Source organism: Acipenser ruthenus, chromosome 2, assembly GCF_902713425.1.
Source record: "Acipenser ruthenus chromosome 2, fAciRut3.2 maternal haplotype, whole genome shotgun sequence".
Lineage (NCBI taxonomy): Eukaryota > Metazoa > Chordata > Actinopteri > Acipenseriformes > Acipenseridae > Acipenser > Acipenser ruthenus.
This window is the reverse complement of record NC_081190.1, coordinates 86,758,263-86,774,712: the sequence shown is the minus strand read 5'-3', so window position 1 is coordinate 86,774,712 and position 16,450 is coordinate 86,758,263. Positions and strand designations below refer to the sequence as shown.

Here is a 16,450-nt window from a genome sequence, read left to right as displayed (position 1 = left end):
CATCAAATGGCAGAATTCATTATATTGTTTTCCTCCTTGGATATGGTGAATGTTCCCATCTGTGAATATTGTGACACATTTTAAGCTAGAGAACATTCATCCATTTGTGATGAAACTCAAATTATCATGCTTTTTATAGCCAAGAAATGCACAGAACTTTCATCCAGTCCAAAATAAAACATTACAACAGTTGAACAGCTTTACTGCTACATTATTACCTTCAGTTTCACTCATTTAATAATGTTTTTTATACTCTTGGTAGGGGATATTTTTGTTATCAACATATACATATTATTAACCTTTCTGTTCTGATATCTATTTTTCAGGAAGCTCTTCAATTTGCTTTTGATGCAGCTAACGTGTACGCTGGTACATTTGAAAGATTCCGCCTGTTCTACAAAGAAAATGAAGGTCTTGACTTAGAAGCACTTAGACAACAAGACCATGGTATGTTCAGCATTATAGTCATCAGGGGTTCTGATTTTTAACAGGGGTTTTAGTTTTGAGGAGTGACCAAAATAGTGTAATAAATCACTTTCAATTTGTTTTTAACCATTAAACACTGTGCCTGACATTGCAACTGGGATATCCACGGAAAGCCAGTTGGAGAATTTGAGAACTTGTTACTCTATGAGTCATGTTTACATTCAACTTGGTATTCCTAGGATATCCTGCTCCACTCATTCAGACACAACCTTAAAGATTAAATTGAATGTGATTGCATTGCACAATTAACATGACTTCATGATGGTTCAATGAAATACCCGTCACATCCAAACAAAATGTGCAATTTATGATCCTATTTTGCTCAAAAATATAACCAGAACACATATTCATAACATGCCATCTGAAATACCTGTCATCTAGCACATCTACACAATAAACATTTAATCTAACAAAATGAACATGTCATCTAACAAAAAAAAAGAAATTATATAATATATTGGCGATTCTTATGAGTAAATAGTTACATACTATAAACATTTTACATTTAAACTAATATAATTTATTTACATATCCTATGGACCCCTGCAACCAATGAAATCAAGTATGATGGGCTCTACTATACTGACCATACAAGCTACCAAAAATACATGGACCTCTGCATAGCCATATACCCTCTTGTTTATTTCTTGATTTTAAAATATGTCTTATGATGCACCAAAATAAAAACAAGAAAAAATTGGTGGTACTGCCAGTTAGGTCATTGTGGCATTGATCACTACCAGGCACTCTCTTGACATAGGCTTGGCTTTTCCCAGTTCAAGGTTACATAAACAAATCACAGCCTTGGAAATATATCTTCTAAAATGCATCTTTATACCTGTTGAATAATATATTTGTCAAGAATATTAGGTGATGCAGACTATAGAAGTAAAAAACAAATCAACGGAGAAGCCTAAACATTTTTTTTTTTATCCCTTTAGGAGTTGCTTTCTTTGGTGAGCAGTTGAAAACTTATCACACAGAACACAAGGATGCCCTGGCTATAAAACAAAAAAGAAATCTGGGGATGCTACTAATTGATACAACTCAACTTAAGAACAAACTCATTCCATCCCCCTTACGTTGCCTTGAGGTAAGCAACACATTATTTGTTTTTCTTGAAACTTCATACATTCTACAAATACTATCAGCGTATACAACTATTATTCCAGACTCAGTCCATTGAATATAAAATTTGAGGTAAGTGGTGGGCCGGAATTTAGCTTTATGGGCCCTTGTTTTTAATCCCTACTCTTTCGGCTCTAAAACATGTTCTCTGCTTGGAGTCTGAACTCATTGATCTCAGAAATGTTCCAACAGGGTGTTAGGGATGCGACTGTGAATTAGTATGTGCATTGCCTTTTGTTTAAATGTGAACCTGATGTTCTGTCAACTGTGGATATCCCATTAAAGTACGTGGTGCTAACAAAATAATTCCAGCAGATCTTACCCAATATATATTGCCATCATTTCATAGGTCTTAGACTGTCCTATATGAAAACCACTCCCATAATGTTAAAGGTGAATTAGATATGTTTTTATTTATTTGAAGCTGTTAGTGAAGAAAAATTATTGAATGCTCCTTGCAGATACTCCAATGTTACACTTCCTGTCAACTTCTAGATGTTGCATAAAGGAACCAATGATGACGAGCCAATGTGTTTGCTTCTATGAGTTTCTGGAGATTTTAAAATGTGAAAGTACTGTGCATTTTATTGAAAATATGGTTGTACGTGAACTTTTAAAAAGTAAACATTTGAAACCACAAAAGCAAGGCATCCTCAACATTTTCTGTTCATAGGCCTGTATTATTGTATCAAGGTTTTTCAGAACGGTTGACAAAGTTTTTCATGGGAATGTTGAAATCTACAGCAACATTTTTTTTCCTTCTAAGACATTGATGCTTGACCACTTTGGCAAGTCAAAATGCATCATAGGAGCAATAGACTAAACAGCACAAAAATACAGTACAGAGGCGCTAATCTGGATGCACAATATCTCAATATCCTTTACGCAGCTCTTCGAACTATGGTAATTCATTTTATTCAAATGTTTCTTCCCTGGTATTTATATATACATATGGAAATTTATCATTTCTAGAAATTTCTCGAAAACAAATAATTATAGGAAAAATCTTTTGTAGCAAAAGCTTTGCTTTTGTGGATGAGGAAAAAAAATTACAAGAAATAGATATCTACAATTATTTATTTTAGCTTTTTTTTTTTGCAAAACTCTAAAAATGCTAATTCAAAAGTATTCATACCCTGACAAGGCAAATTAAATTAATAGCTAGTTGAGGCACCTTTAACATTAATAACCTCTTTTAAATTATTACGATATTAGTCAATGAGCTTTTGGCATGATTATTTAGTGATTTTTTTTACCATTCAATGCAAACTTGTTCCAGTTCATTCAAATTCCAAGTACTTCTCTTGTGCACAGCCTTCTTCAACTCATACCAAAGATTCTCAATCGGATTTAGATTGGGACTTTGACTAGGCCATTCTAGAACCTTGATTTTATTCTTCCTAACCATTCTGAAGTAGATTTTGATGTGTGCTTTGGATCGTTGTTGTGTTGGAATGTCCAGTTGCGCTTTAAACCAAGTTTTGTAGCGGAGGCTTTCAGATGATTGGCTAATATCTTTTGGTATGCTTTGAAATCCATTTTGCCATGTATTGGAACTAAATTTCCTGTGCCATTAGAGGAGAAACAGTCCCATAGAAGGATATTACCACCTCCATGCTTGACAGTAGTTATGGTGTTCTTTTCTTTGTATGCCTCACCAGTCTTTACCCAAATGTAATGACTATCAGCATGACCAAAATAGCTCTATTTTTGTTTCATCAATCCACAAAACCTTTGACATTCAGATGCCATTTTGCAAACTGTAAGCGATTGTCCTTGTGACGTTTTCCTAAGAATGACTTTTTCCTTGCCTTGTGACCATTGAGCTTCACCATGCAATACTCGACCTATGGTTGAAATGGAAACCCCAGTCCCACTTGAAGCCAATTCACTTTGAATGTCAGACCGAGTGTTGTGACAGCACCATGAGTCTTGTACTTCTTTTATTTTCGTTCTTTTTTTAAAAATGTAGTCATCGCCAATGGTTTTTACCCCTGTTTTCTCCCCAATTTGAAATGCCCAATTATTATTTTTATCCTGGTTCACCTCTGCAATCTTCCAGCGACTCGGGAAACGGAGGCTGAAACACGCATCCTCCGAAACATGTTCCTGCCAATCCGTCATTTTTCGCACTGCAGATCCACAGCGAAGCCACCAGACCTATATGGCTCCACTACAGACCTGCAGGCACCCTATCAGCCACAGGGGTCACTGGTGCACGGTGAACCGTGGATTGCCCTGCCGACCTAAGCCCCACCTACCCGGGCGGCGCCCAGCCAATTGTGCGCCACCCCATAAGAACCCCTGATCAGGGTCGGCAGTGACATTCGAACCTGCGATCTGCAGGCTATAGGCCGCATCCTGCACTCCACGCGTAAGTCTTGTACTTCTTGATAATAGAAACAGTAGATGAAATTGGGATACTCAAATGCTTGGAAATCTTCTTGTATCCTTTTCCAGCTTTATGACAATAAATAATTCAGATATCTCTTTACTTTTTCCCATATTGACTTATTGGTAATGACAGCAATCATCATATGCCTAACCCTTTTATACTCTAAGAATGTTCACCTACAATCCAGTATTTTCTAGACTTTTCTAGAACTAGGTTCTGCACTATCATATTGAAATTTCTAGCACCTTGTAGACAATACTATCATAGCATCAAAGGGTATGAATATATCCATTTTTGGAGTTTTACAAAAAATGCTTTAATAAATAATTGTAGATAGCTATTTCTTGTAACTTTTCTTCCTCATCCACGAAAGCAAAACTTTTGCTACAAAAGATTTTTCTTATAATTATTTGTTTTTGGATTCTGCAGCCTTGAGTAAACATAACCATGATCATATAACAAGCAGCTTACCCATGAGGACTTGTTTTGTATTGTCCTCAATGATTGAACACCATCGTTTGTATACTGTATTTAAACTGCTGATGGCACGCTTTTGCTAATTGTAATGCGACAGAGTGGTCGAGGACAGTGTAAATTATCAGGCTGGAGTCTTGATTTACAGTTTTAAACCGGTGTTGGTTTTATTTTTCTTACACTGTGGTGGCGAAACAACCGCTAATAAAAAATAAATCTAGCTCTAGCTGGAGCACAAACTAAAAGTACTTTGTGTGGAACAAACACTAGATCTCTTACTCGAATTTTGGTTTCTTTTTGTTACTTCTGCTTCCTTACCCCTCTATACCCCCATCACAAAGCTATCAGCTAAGCCATTTCTATCGAGGTGTCATTAACTTTAACAAGCAGTTAACCAATTGACTATTATCCATAATTCGGTAAGGAAAGCAGCTGTGGATTTTTCGTGGGCGTGCATACATGCGGAAATTCGTGACATTAGTGGTCAACGCGTTACACTGCAGCCAGGGAACAAGCTTCTATCATTCTCATACTAAGTTTGATTCTGCACCACAGAAATCATAATGGTCCGCTTTTAAAAATCATCCGCTTATAAAAATCAAAACACCCAGGACGGATGTGATTCTTATAAGCAGACGGCACTGTATTTATAAATGTTGTAAATATATATATATATACCGTATTAATTTGAATTAACGCTGCCCTCGAATTAGCGCCACCCTCAACTTAACTTCTCACTCAGATATCAGCTTTTTAATAGACGCCGCCCTTGAATAAACGCTGCTCTCAATAAAGAAACGTAAATGTATTTTTTATCTACCCCCGGGGTTCTCCCCAGGAATTCTGTACAGCCGGGCGGCAGAACATTATAGCCGGGAGCACTTTTAATGGAAAAATAAACTTGCTTTACCTTAAATATATAATACGACAAAGAATTTGAATAATGTGTTGTCTTTCGTTTACTATATCTAGTTGTGCTTTTTTATGTTCTACATTTTCATTCTCATTACTGTTTTTTATTATGGTAAATTAACGTGCTTATTTAGGCACTCTACGATTTGACTGGGGAAAGGTAACGTAGGGTTATTGGAGTTAACAAAAAAAAAAATGACAAATGATTAGCTGATATCCCACCATGACTTTCTTCTTAAAGGCGTACAGCCTTTATATATAAACCCCCAATATCTCTCACAAGCACCTCAGTACATATTGTTACGATATCACAACAAAAGGAATATGTTTTTTTTTTTTGGGGGGGGGGGGGGCATATGTATATCTATTATGTACTATATATCACCTTACAGTACAATAATACGACAAAAACTGGACCCCCTGCCTTCATTGTCACTATTTTTGCTTTGAAAATAATTGGTTATTTTTTTAGCAGTCATTTTTAACGTTTTAGCCTCTCAAAGTGCTTAACACAAAAAAACCACCCCTTCAACTCTCTGATTGGTTAAATGGTGTGTCAAGATGTAACACAGCTGTCATGTGGTTCCAAGATTTTTTTTTTTCATCCAGCAATACGAGACTGATCTAGTCTGCTAGAAGCGCAATCAATCCTTATTGTTAAAGGCACAGTAGCATCTGCAAGACGGGTGGATCGTTTTTTTTCAGCCGGGCTGAAAAGGCCTGGGGAGAAACCTGACCCCTGCTCGAAAAATAAATAAAGAAACGCACAACTCTGGCTATGTACATGTCACGCCCCTAAGAGTCTGCAGCCTCAATCCAGCATGTATTTCAAACTAATGTACACACACCTTAGTAAGAAAATTTTATTTTATAGTACAGTCCCGAAAGACAACCCAAGATGAACTACTTACAGCACAGCAGTCCTTCAGAAGAACTTAGAGCTCTAACCGCTATCCGAAAGCTGGCTGAAGATATCTTCTTGTAGGGGGTTTAGTTGTTTTGTTTTTTATTCAATTGGAATTTTATTCAGTCCTGTACAAATATATATATATATATATATATATATATATATATATATATATATATATATATATATATATACAGTGCCTTGCGAAAGTATTCGGCCCCCTTGAACTTTGCGACCTTTTGCCACATTTCAGGCTTCAAACATAAAGATATGAAACTGTAATTTTTTGTGAAGAATCAACAACAAGTGGGACACAATCATGAAGTGGAACGAAATTTATTGGATATTTCAAACTTTTTTAACAAATAAAAAACTGAAAAATTGGGCGTGCAAAATTATTCAGCCCCTTTACTTTCAGTGCAGCAAACTCTCTCCAGTTCAGTGAGGATCTCTGAATGATCCAATGTTGACCTAAATGACTAATGATGATAAATAGAATCCACCTGTGTGTAATCAAGTCTCCGTATAAATGCACCTGCACTGTGATAGTCTCAGAGGTCCGTTTAAAGCGCAGAGAGCATCATGAAGAACAAGGAACACACCAGGCAGGTCCGAGATACTGTTGTGGAGAAGTTTAAAGCCGGATTTGGATACAAAAAGATTTCCCAAGCTTTAAACATCCCAAGGAGCACTGTGCAAGCGATAATATTGAAATGGAAGGAGTATCAGACCACTGCAAATCTACCAAGACCTGGCCGTCCCTCTAAACTTTCAGCTCATACAAGGAGAAGACTGATCAGAGATGCAGCCAAGAGGCCCATGATCACTCTGGATGAACTGCAGAGATCTACAGCTGAGGTGGGAGACTCTGTCCATAGGACAACAATCAGTCGTATACTGCACAAATCTGGCCTTTATGGAAGAGTGGCAAGAAGAAAGCCATTTCTTAAAGATATCCATAAAAAGTGTCGTTTACAGTTTGCCACAAGCCACCTGGGAGACACACCAAACATGTGGAAGAAGGTGCTCTGGTCAGATGAAACCAAAATCGAACTTTTTGGCAACAATGCAAAACGTTATGTTTGGCGTAAAAGCAACACAGCTCATCACCCTGAACACACCATCCCCACTGTCAAACATGGTGGTGGCAGCATCATGGTTTGGGCCTGCTTTTCTTCAGCAGGGACAGGGAAGATGGTTAAAATTGATGGGAAGATGGATGGAGCCAAATACAGGACCATTCTGGAAGAAAACCTGATGGAGTCTGCAAAAGACCTGAGACTGGGACGGAGATTTGTCTTCCAACAAGACAATGATCCAAAACATAAAGCAAAATCTACAATGGAATGGTTCACAAATAAACATATCCAGGTGTTAGAATGGCCAAGTCAAAGTCCAGACCTGAATCCAATCGAGAATCTGTGGAAAGAACTGAAAACTGCTGTTCACAAATGCTCTCCATCCAACCTCACTGAGCTCGAGCTGTTTTGCAAGGAGGAATGGGCAAAAATTTCAGTCTCTCGATGTGCAAAACTGATAGAGACATACCCCAAGCGACTTACAGCTGTAATCGCAGCAAAAGGTGGCGCTACAAAGTATTAACTTAAGGGGGCTGAATAATTTTGCACGCCCAATTTTTCAGTTTTTTATTTGTTAAAAAAGTTTGAAATATCCAATAAATTTCGTTCCACTTCATGATTGTGTCCCACTTGTTGTTGATTCTTCACAAAAAATTACAGTTTCATATCTTTATGTTTGAAGCCTGAAATGTGGCAAAAGGTCGCAAAGTTCAAGGGGGCCGAATACTTTCGCAAGGCACTGTATATAAAAAAAAAAAACTTGCTTACTATCTATGAGAAGATTTAGTTTCGGTTTCTCTTACTGAGAAATTACAAACAAGCAGGTAAATTACAGTGAGAAAAAAATAAATAAATAACAGAGTAGGATATGTTTTAGTTTTAACAGAAATCAAACCGATATTCAGAGGTAATATTTTTCATTAAGAAAAGCAACACACACAACTACAATTTCCTCTCCTCTTCTTGCCCCGCCCCATAGCAACCAATACACACTCCTGATTTGCTGGTACAGTACTCTCCTGACCTCCCAACTCCCACCTAATAGGGTCTCGTTAACTGTCAGTAAATGTACTGTATTCAAGCCCCAAAAACACACAAGAGTATATTGCTGCAGATTGGAGGCTCTCATGGCGCCGCTTCTAAAATGCCTTAAATCATGTAATAAAATACTGCACTGTTCAAAAACCATAGTATTTCTGATAAACGCCGCCTTCAAATAAATGCCGCCCTCAATTAAGTGCTGCAGCCGTTTTTAACAATTTAAAATAAAAGCAGCTGCGCTAATTCAAAGTAATACTGAATATTAAAACACATGACAGAATAATATAACTATGTCAAATACATCGGATTTACAATGTTTTTCCATGTCTTTTTTACCTTCCTTACAAGTTTCTCTGAAGCAGGCTGTGATGTCTTTTCTCTCTGCACTGCCAAAACTTTCTCCGCCCTTTAGACACTAAATGCCCCTCTCAGTGACGTCACATGAAAAAAAAAAAAAGAAAAACAGTTTCAAGCCTGTACTGCAAAGCATGGTAGCCCTGCAAGGTCCTAGAAGCCCACTTGAGTATGATCGTTTTAACACAATCACGTTCCTTAAAGGGTTAACAACAAAAGCAACCACAGACAGCCGTCATCAGTTATGATGATTAACATACAACTCTGCAGATAACACAAGAGACATTCATCATCATGGTCCACTAGGTGTATGAGGTCTACTGCCATACCAGTTGTTGGGGGTTGTGTATATCTGGGCACTGCTTATGCAGGTCTAGTAGGAGACAGATGCATAATTGTGGCACCAGCATCACACTGTACCTCTATGAATTCCATTGCCATGATCAATGTCTAGTGTGGCATCCACATGTTTGATGTGTGTCAGTTTGTTGGGTGGGGGTGGGGAACTGCATGCAGGGCACCATGAGGGGAAGTGTATATGTATGGTAAATCGTGAGACACAGGTGCATGACAGAAGGACTACCAGTAGTACTATAATATGTGTCTGTGGCAAAGTGGCTGCTGATGTGGGGGTGATGCAGTGCCAAAATAATCACACAGAGAAAACTATAATCCGGTTTGGAAAAGGGGTTTGTTTTATTTTTAAACTCCCGGTCTAGCGACCAAACAATAATCCCCCAGCAATACACACCAATGTGTAGAGCACGGCAGGAAACAATGATAACTGGTTTAGTACACGTTATCCGCCCCACAATACAATACACGGTCACCAGTCCGGGTGCGTGCAGTAGTGTTGGTGGTGGGTAATAACAATTTAAACAGTGACTGTAGTGTAGTGTTGTTCCGATTAGTGCTGGCTCAAGGCGACAGCTCCTTAGACGTGTTAGCTGTCTAGTGAATTTACAAAACAAAAGACAATTATTAACAGTGACAAAAACAAACAAAACACTCACAAACACTTTTCACAGTAATTCAATGGGGATCTCTCCCGGTCCTTTCAGTTCCATATCTGGCTCTGAAACCAAGCAAAGGAAAAGATTTACAATCCTCTGTCCCCTTTATGCTATCAAGCATGACCCCTTGGTAAACGATTGCAGCTGTCTCTACTGTCTCTAGCTGCTACATCGTTTCCCTTCCGGGTCAATACATTCCTATAACAGTCTCGCCTTCTTCCAGACTGACTGACTTCCCGGCCCTGGGAAAGAACTGTCAGGCCAGCCCGTCCAAAGCCTTTTCCTTTCGCTGCTTAGTGCCCTCACAGGTCGGGAGGGAGATTTACAACCAAAACTCATTATATTTCTGTCACAGTGTCCTAGCACAACTTTCTGTTGTATGGAATTGCAGATGTTCAGTGGCATAATAACAGTCTTTTGCAAGGGAGGAAGGGGTGATGGGCCAGCATTAGCATTCATAGTAACATGGATAGGGGTAATGGGAGCACTTTAAGAACAGGACACCCATGCGACAGATGTATGACACAATGATATTGTCACCTGCAAAAATTGAAGTGTATGAGGTACACTGTTATGAAACTGTGTTTACATGGGTGAGTGGAATGTGCTGTGTCATGTCAGTTTTAGAGGGCAGCACCAACAACACGGATCAACCAAGAGTGTGATACTGGATGAGCAACAGAATACAGTTTAATGCGAGGGATGGCCTCATTGTCACAGTTGGGCTGTATACGTTGTGCTGTAATACCAATATGTTTTGTATTCTCTAGTGTTTTAGGACTATGTTGGCACAGACATGCGTTGTGTAAACATCCATCCTTATGCAGTGCAGATGGATGTCTCTTGTGTTATCTGCAGAGAGTTGTATGTTGTTTGTCTTAACTGATGATGGCTGTCTGTGGTTGCTTGTGTTGCCTTGACCCTTCCACTGCTTTCAAAGGGGTGGAAGGGAATGCAGAGTTAGGTTTAAAAACTCTAACATTGCATTTCCCTACTTTTGTTGTTTTAATATCAACCCTAACTGATGCATTAACAAAAGTTTTTGCAAAGAATATATATATATGGTTATCTGCTACCCAGATACACACACATCAGTCGCGTTTTACCGCCCTTGTATTAAGAATTCAATCAATCACCATTATATATATATATATATATATACAGTACTGTGCAAAAGTTTTAGGCACGTGTGAAAAAATGCTGTAAAGTAAGAATGCTTTCAAAAATAGACATGTTAATAGATTCTATTTATCAATTAACTAAATGCAAAGTGAGTGAACAGAAGAAAAATCTAAATCAAATCCATATTTGGTGTGACCACCCTTTGCCTTCAAAACAGCATCAATTCTTCTAGGTACACTTGCACAAAGTCAGGGATTTTGTAGGCATATAGTCAGGTGTATGATTAAACAATTATACCAAACAGGTGCTAATGATCATCAATTCAATATGTAGGTTGAAACACAATCATTAACTGAAACAGAAACAGCTGTGTAGGAGGAATAAAACTGGGTGAGGAACAGCCAAACTCAGCTAACAAGGTGAGGTTGCTGAAGACAGTTTACTGTCAAAAGTCATACACCATGGCAAGACTGAGCACAGCAACAAGACCCAAGGTAGTTATACTGCATCAGCAAGGTCTCTCCCAGGCAGAAATTTCAAGGCAGACAGGGTTTTCCAGATGTGCTGTCCAAGCTCTTTTGAAGAAGCACAAAGAAACGGGCAACGTTGAGGACCGTAGACGCAGTGGTCGGCCAAGGAAACTTACTGCAGCAGATGAAAGACACATCATGCTTACTTCCCTTCGCAATCGGAAGATGTCCAGCAGTGCCATCAGCTCAGAATTGGCAGAAAACAGTGGGACCCTGGTACACCCATCTACTGTCCGGAGAAGTCTGGTCAGAAGTGGCCTTCATTGAAGACTTGCGGCCAAAAAGCCATACCTCCGACACGGAAACAAGGCCAAGCGACTCAACTATGCACGAAAACACAGGAACTGGGGTGCAGAAAAATGGCAGCAGGTGCTCTGGACTGATGAGTCAAAATTTGAAATACTTGGCTGTAGCAGAAGGCAGTTTGTTCGCCGAAGGGCTGGAGAGCGGTACATGAATGAGTGTCTGCAGGCAACAGTGAAGCATGGTGGAGGTTCCTTGCAAGTTTGGGGCTGCATTTCTGCAAATGGAGTTGGGGATTTGGTCAGAATTAATGGTCTCCTCAATGCTGAGAAGTACAGGCAGATACTTATCCATCATACAATACCATCAGGGAGGCAACTGATTGGCCCCAAATTTATTCTGCAGCATGACAACGACCCCAAACATACAGCGAAAGTCATTAAGAACTCTCTTCAGCGTAAAGAAGAACAAGGAGTCCTGGAAGTGATGGTATGGCCCCCACAGAGCCCTGATCTCAACATCATCGAGTCTGTCTGGGATTACATGAAGAGAGAGAAGCAACTGAGGCTGCCTAAATCCACAGAAGAACTGTGGTTAGTTCTCCAAGATGTTTGGGCCAACCTACCTGCCGAGTTCCTTCAAAAACTGTGTGCAAGTGTACCTAGAAGAATTGATGCTGTTTTGAAGGCAAAGGGTGGTCACACCAAATATGGATTTGATGTAGATTTTTCTTCTGTTCACTCACTTTGCATTTAGTTAATTGATAAATATAAACTATTAACATGTCTATTTTTGAAAGTATTCTTACTTTACAGCATTTTTTCACACCTGCCTAAAACTTTTGCACAGTACTGTATATACAGTGCCTAGAAATTGTTCACCTTTTGTTGCCTTATAGCCTGGAATTAAAATGCATTAAAATAGTTTATTTTTTTCATTTATCTACACATCCTACCCCACAACTTCCAAGTGAAAAAATATTCTAGAAATTTGTAGAAAATGTATTAAAAATAAAAACTGAAATAGCTTGGTTGGATAAGTGTCCACCCCCCTTGTAATAGCAATCCTAAATTAGCTCAGGTGTAACCAATCACCTTCAAAATCACACACCAAGTTAAGTGGCCTCCACCTGTGTTAAATTGTAGTGATTCACATGATTTCAGGATAAATTCAGCAGTTCCTATATGTTCCCTCTGCTGGGTAGTGCATTTCAAAGCAAAGACTCAACCATGAGCACCAAGGCACTTTCAAGAGAACTCAGGGACAAAGTTGTTGAAAGGCACAGATCAGGGGATGGGTATAAAAAAATATCAAAGGTCTTGAATATCCCTTGGAGCACGGTCAAGATGATTATTAAGAAGTGGAAGGTGTATGGCACCACCAAGACCCTGCCTAGATCAGTCCGTCCCTCCAAACTGGATGACCGAGCAAGAAGGAGACTGATCAGAGAGGCTACCATGAGGCCAATGGCAACTTTGCAAGAGCTACAGGCTTTTATGGCCAAGACTGGTCAAAGTGTGCACGTGACAACATTATCCCAAGCACTCCACAAATCTGGCCTGTATGGTAGGGTGGCAAGAAGGAAGCCTTACTCAAGAAAGCCCTCCTTGAATCCCGTTTGAAGTATGCAAAAAAACACTCAAGAGATTCTGTAGCCATGTAGCCATTCTGTGGCAAAAAAGTTTTGTGGTCTGACGAAACTAAGATGGAACTTATTGGCCTAAATGCAAAGTGTTATGTTTGGCGCAAACCCAACACAGCGCATCACCCAAAGAACACCATCCCTACTGTGAAGCATGGTGGTGGCAGCATCATGTTATGGGGATGTTTCTCATCGGCAAGGACTGGGGCATTTGTCAGGATAGAAGGGAAAATGAATGGAGCAAAGTACAGAGAAGTCCTTGAGGAAAACCTGCTGCCCTCTGCAAGAAAGCTGAAACTGGGACGGAAGTTCAGCTTTCAGCATGACAGCAACCCAAAGCACACAGCCAAAGCTACATTGGTGTGGCTAAGGAACAGAAAGGTAAATGCCCTTGAGTGGCCCAGTCAGAGCCCCGACCTAAATCCAATCGAAAATTTGTTGCATGACTTGGAAGATTGCTGTCCATCAGTGCTCCCCAAGGAACTTGACAGAGCTTGAACAGTTTTGTAAAGAAGAATGGTCTAATATTGCCAAATCTAAATCTGCAGAGTTGATAGAGACCTATCCCAACAGACTCACAGCTGTAATTGCTGCCAAAGGTGCTTCAACCAAGTATTAACTCAGCGGGTAGAGACTTATCCAATTATGATCTTTCAGTTTTGTATTTTTAATATATAATTTTTTTCTCAATAAAAACTTTTTTCTCCTTAACAGTGTGGAGTATGGTGTGTAGATAAGTAGAAAAAAATCATCATTTAAATGCATGAAACTCAGAGGCACTGACACAACAAAATGTGAAAAAAGTTCAAGGGGGTGTAGACTTTCTATAGGCACTGTATATGTAACACATTAATGCACTTACCCGTCACACGCAATTTCCGACTCTGTCACAAGTTTTCTGATACAAAGCCCATCTCTTCAGTGTTACGATTTATCTGGATACATTCCTTCAAGGGTCGAAAAAGATTTTATCCAGTTTTATTGTTAACATATGCTAAAAAAAATAAACTAACATTTTTCGTATAGGAAAATGTGAGATCTATAAAGTGATGTTAAGTGAAGTGAATTTACTGGAATTATTTTGTTGACAGATCTAACTGTGTACTTTAACGTCTATCGAAGCAAACTTTGCTAATTGGAACCCTTGACAGTCATATACAGGAAGTTAAATTGTTGTCAATAGGCAACAGATATTTCAATTAGAGGTAGGCACAGGCAGAAAATCTGTAGCTAGATTATGGGAACCCTTTCGGTAAATTAAAGGTTTGGATAATCTGGCAACGTGAAATCAATTGTAATAAAGATATACATACTTTTACCTTGAGGACTATTATACTGTACATTTTCTTGCTTTCCTGGCTCTTGCCATAGTATTCGAAACCCAGGGCTGGATTAAATCAAAATTATGGCAGTGCCTTAGTAATTGTGAAGTATAGCTATGGCACCACGCAATAAACTTTGATGTCATTTAGGGCCAGCACTGCAGCAGAAGTTTATAAGCTGAAAGACAAATTAAGTGACTGTGTACTGACTAAGGTTGTGAGGAAAATTATTTCTGGGACTAGTTCAGGTAGTTATACAATGTTGTGAGTACCTGGGTTTTTGGTTACCTTTAATTTAAACACTAAAGTTTCTACAATTAACCACTGTTCCTGTTTATTCAAGGCCATAAATGACATGCTCCCAGTTCTTGCAAAAAAGAAAATGGATGCAATTATTGCAGAGGCACAGGATGCTCAGTTTAAGCTTGAGTTTGTTCCAACTGCAACAACAGAGTATGTGAACGGCCTGTTGTTTCTTGATGAAATACAGGAAAGGGTAAGAGTAATTCAAATAAATTACACTTTTGGTGCTTTCTTTTTTTATATAAGCTTGATAATTAAGAATAAATGCAAGGATTGTACACTTAAGGAAACATGTTCTTGTTTTGTTTAAACCTTTGATACCCAAATTGTGAAAATTCAAATTTAATCTCTCTCTCTCTCTCTCTCTCTCTCTCTCTCTCTCTCTCTCTCTCTCTCTCTCTCTATCTCTCTCTATATATATATATATATATAAGAAAACGTTTTTTTAAAAGATTTACACAAAAAGTTTAAAAGATTAAAACATATTTTATTTTCAGGACGTTTCAGGCCAAAAGCCCTTCCTCAGCTGTTTAAAAAGAAAAGTAAACACAGTGCAGCCACAGTACTTTACTTTACTTTTCTTTTTAAACAGCTGAAGAAGGGCTTTTGGCCTGAAACGTCCTGAAAATAAAAGATTTTTTAATCTTTTAAAATTTTTGTGTACATCTTTTAAAAAACTTTTTCTTTCATATGCCTTCAGTTTTGTACACTGCAGTTTTATATATATGTATTTTTTATATGTATATATATAGTTTTTTATTTTTTATTTTATGTATAGTGGTTTTTAGACCAGAAATGCATTTGTTTATTTCAAAAGTAAAAACAATGTTGATGTTCAAAACTTTAGCCGTGATGGATGAAGAATTTACAGATTTTCTGGCACTGGACAGAATTGTACAGTAATAGGTTTCATATAGATGTTTATGGGATGCAAGTGTATGTCCTTTTAAACACACTCAAGCATGTAGCAGATATTTAAATATTTAAATACATGTGAAATGTTTTACAGTTCTAGCAGTTCAGAGTAAAGAACATGCTTAAAATGTAGTGCTTTAATCTTAATGTATATTTATTTATTTTTTATAGATTGAGGTTCTTGATGAGGAAACTGACGTTGTGGCTGAAATGTATAAACTAATTGATCAATATCGTGTTCCTACACCTCCTGAAGATTTTGCTGTATATGCAACTCTAAAACCTTCCATTGTTGCAGTCCGCAATGTAATAGATAAAGCAGTGGGAGATAGAGAATCTAATATTACTAGATTCTGTCAACATTTAGACAAAGATATCTTAGAACTGAACAAGGATGTCAAGGAACTGAAGCAGCAAGCTCAGGTATTTACATTTATTTTACTTAAATGAAGAAAATAGAGTACATATTTCTATGAGAAGAAATTATTATGTATGTTGATATACAGTGCTTTTTTGCACATGCTATGGGTTTGAACATATTTAAACCAGGAATAACACATTCTGGGATTGCTTTCTATTGGTTT

At 38.2% G+C, this 16,450-nt stretch overlaps 1 protein-coding gene across 1 annotated transcript in view; it reads left to right on the top strand.

The window, feature by feature from the left end:
- The window catches only part of dnah6 (dynein, axonemal, heavy chain 6), a 170,510-nt gene that overhangs the window by 10,822 nt on the left and 143,238 nt on the right, over positions 1-16,450 (top strand). Inside the window, exons 12-15 of the mRNA XM_059003180.1 lie at positions 327-447; positions 1,428-1,579; positions 14,992-15,144; positions 16,038-16,289. Coding sequence (XP_058859163.1) covers positions 327-447; positions 1,428-1,579; positions 14,992-15,144; positions 16,038-16,289 — 678 coding nt within the window. The remainder of the gene's footprint in view (positions 1-326; positions 448-1,427; positions 1,580-14,991; positions 15,145-16,037; positions 16,290-16,450) is intronic.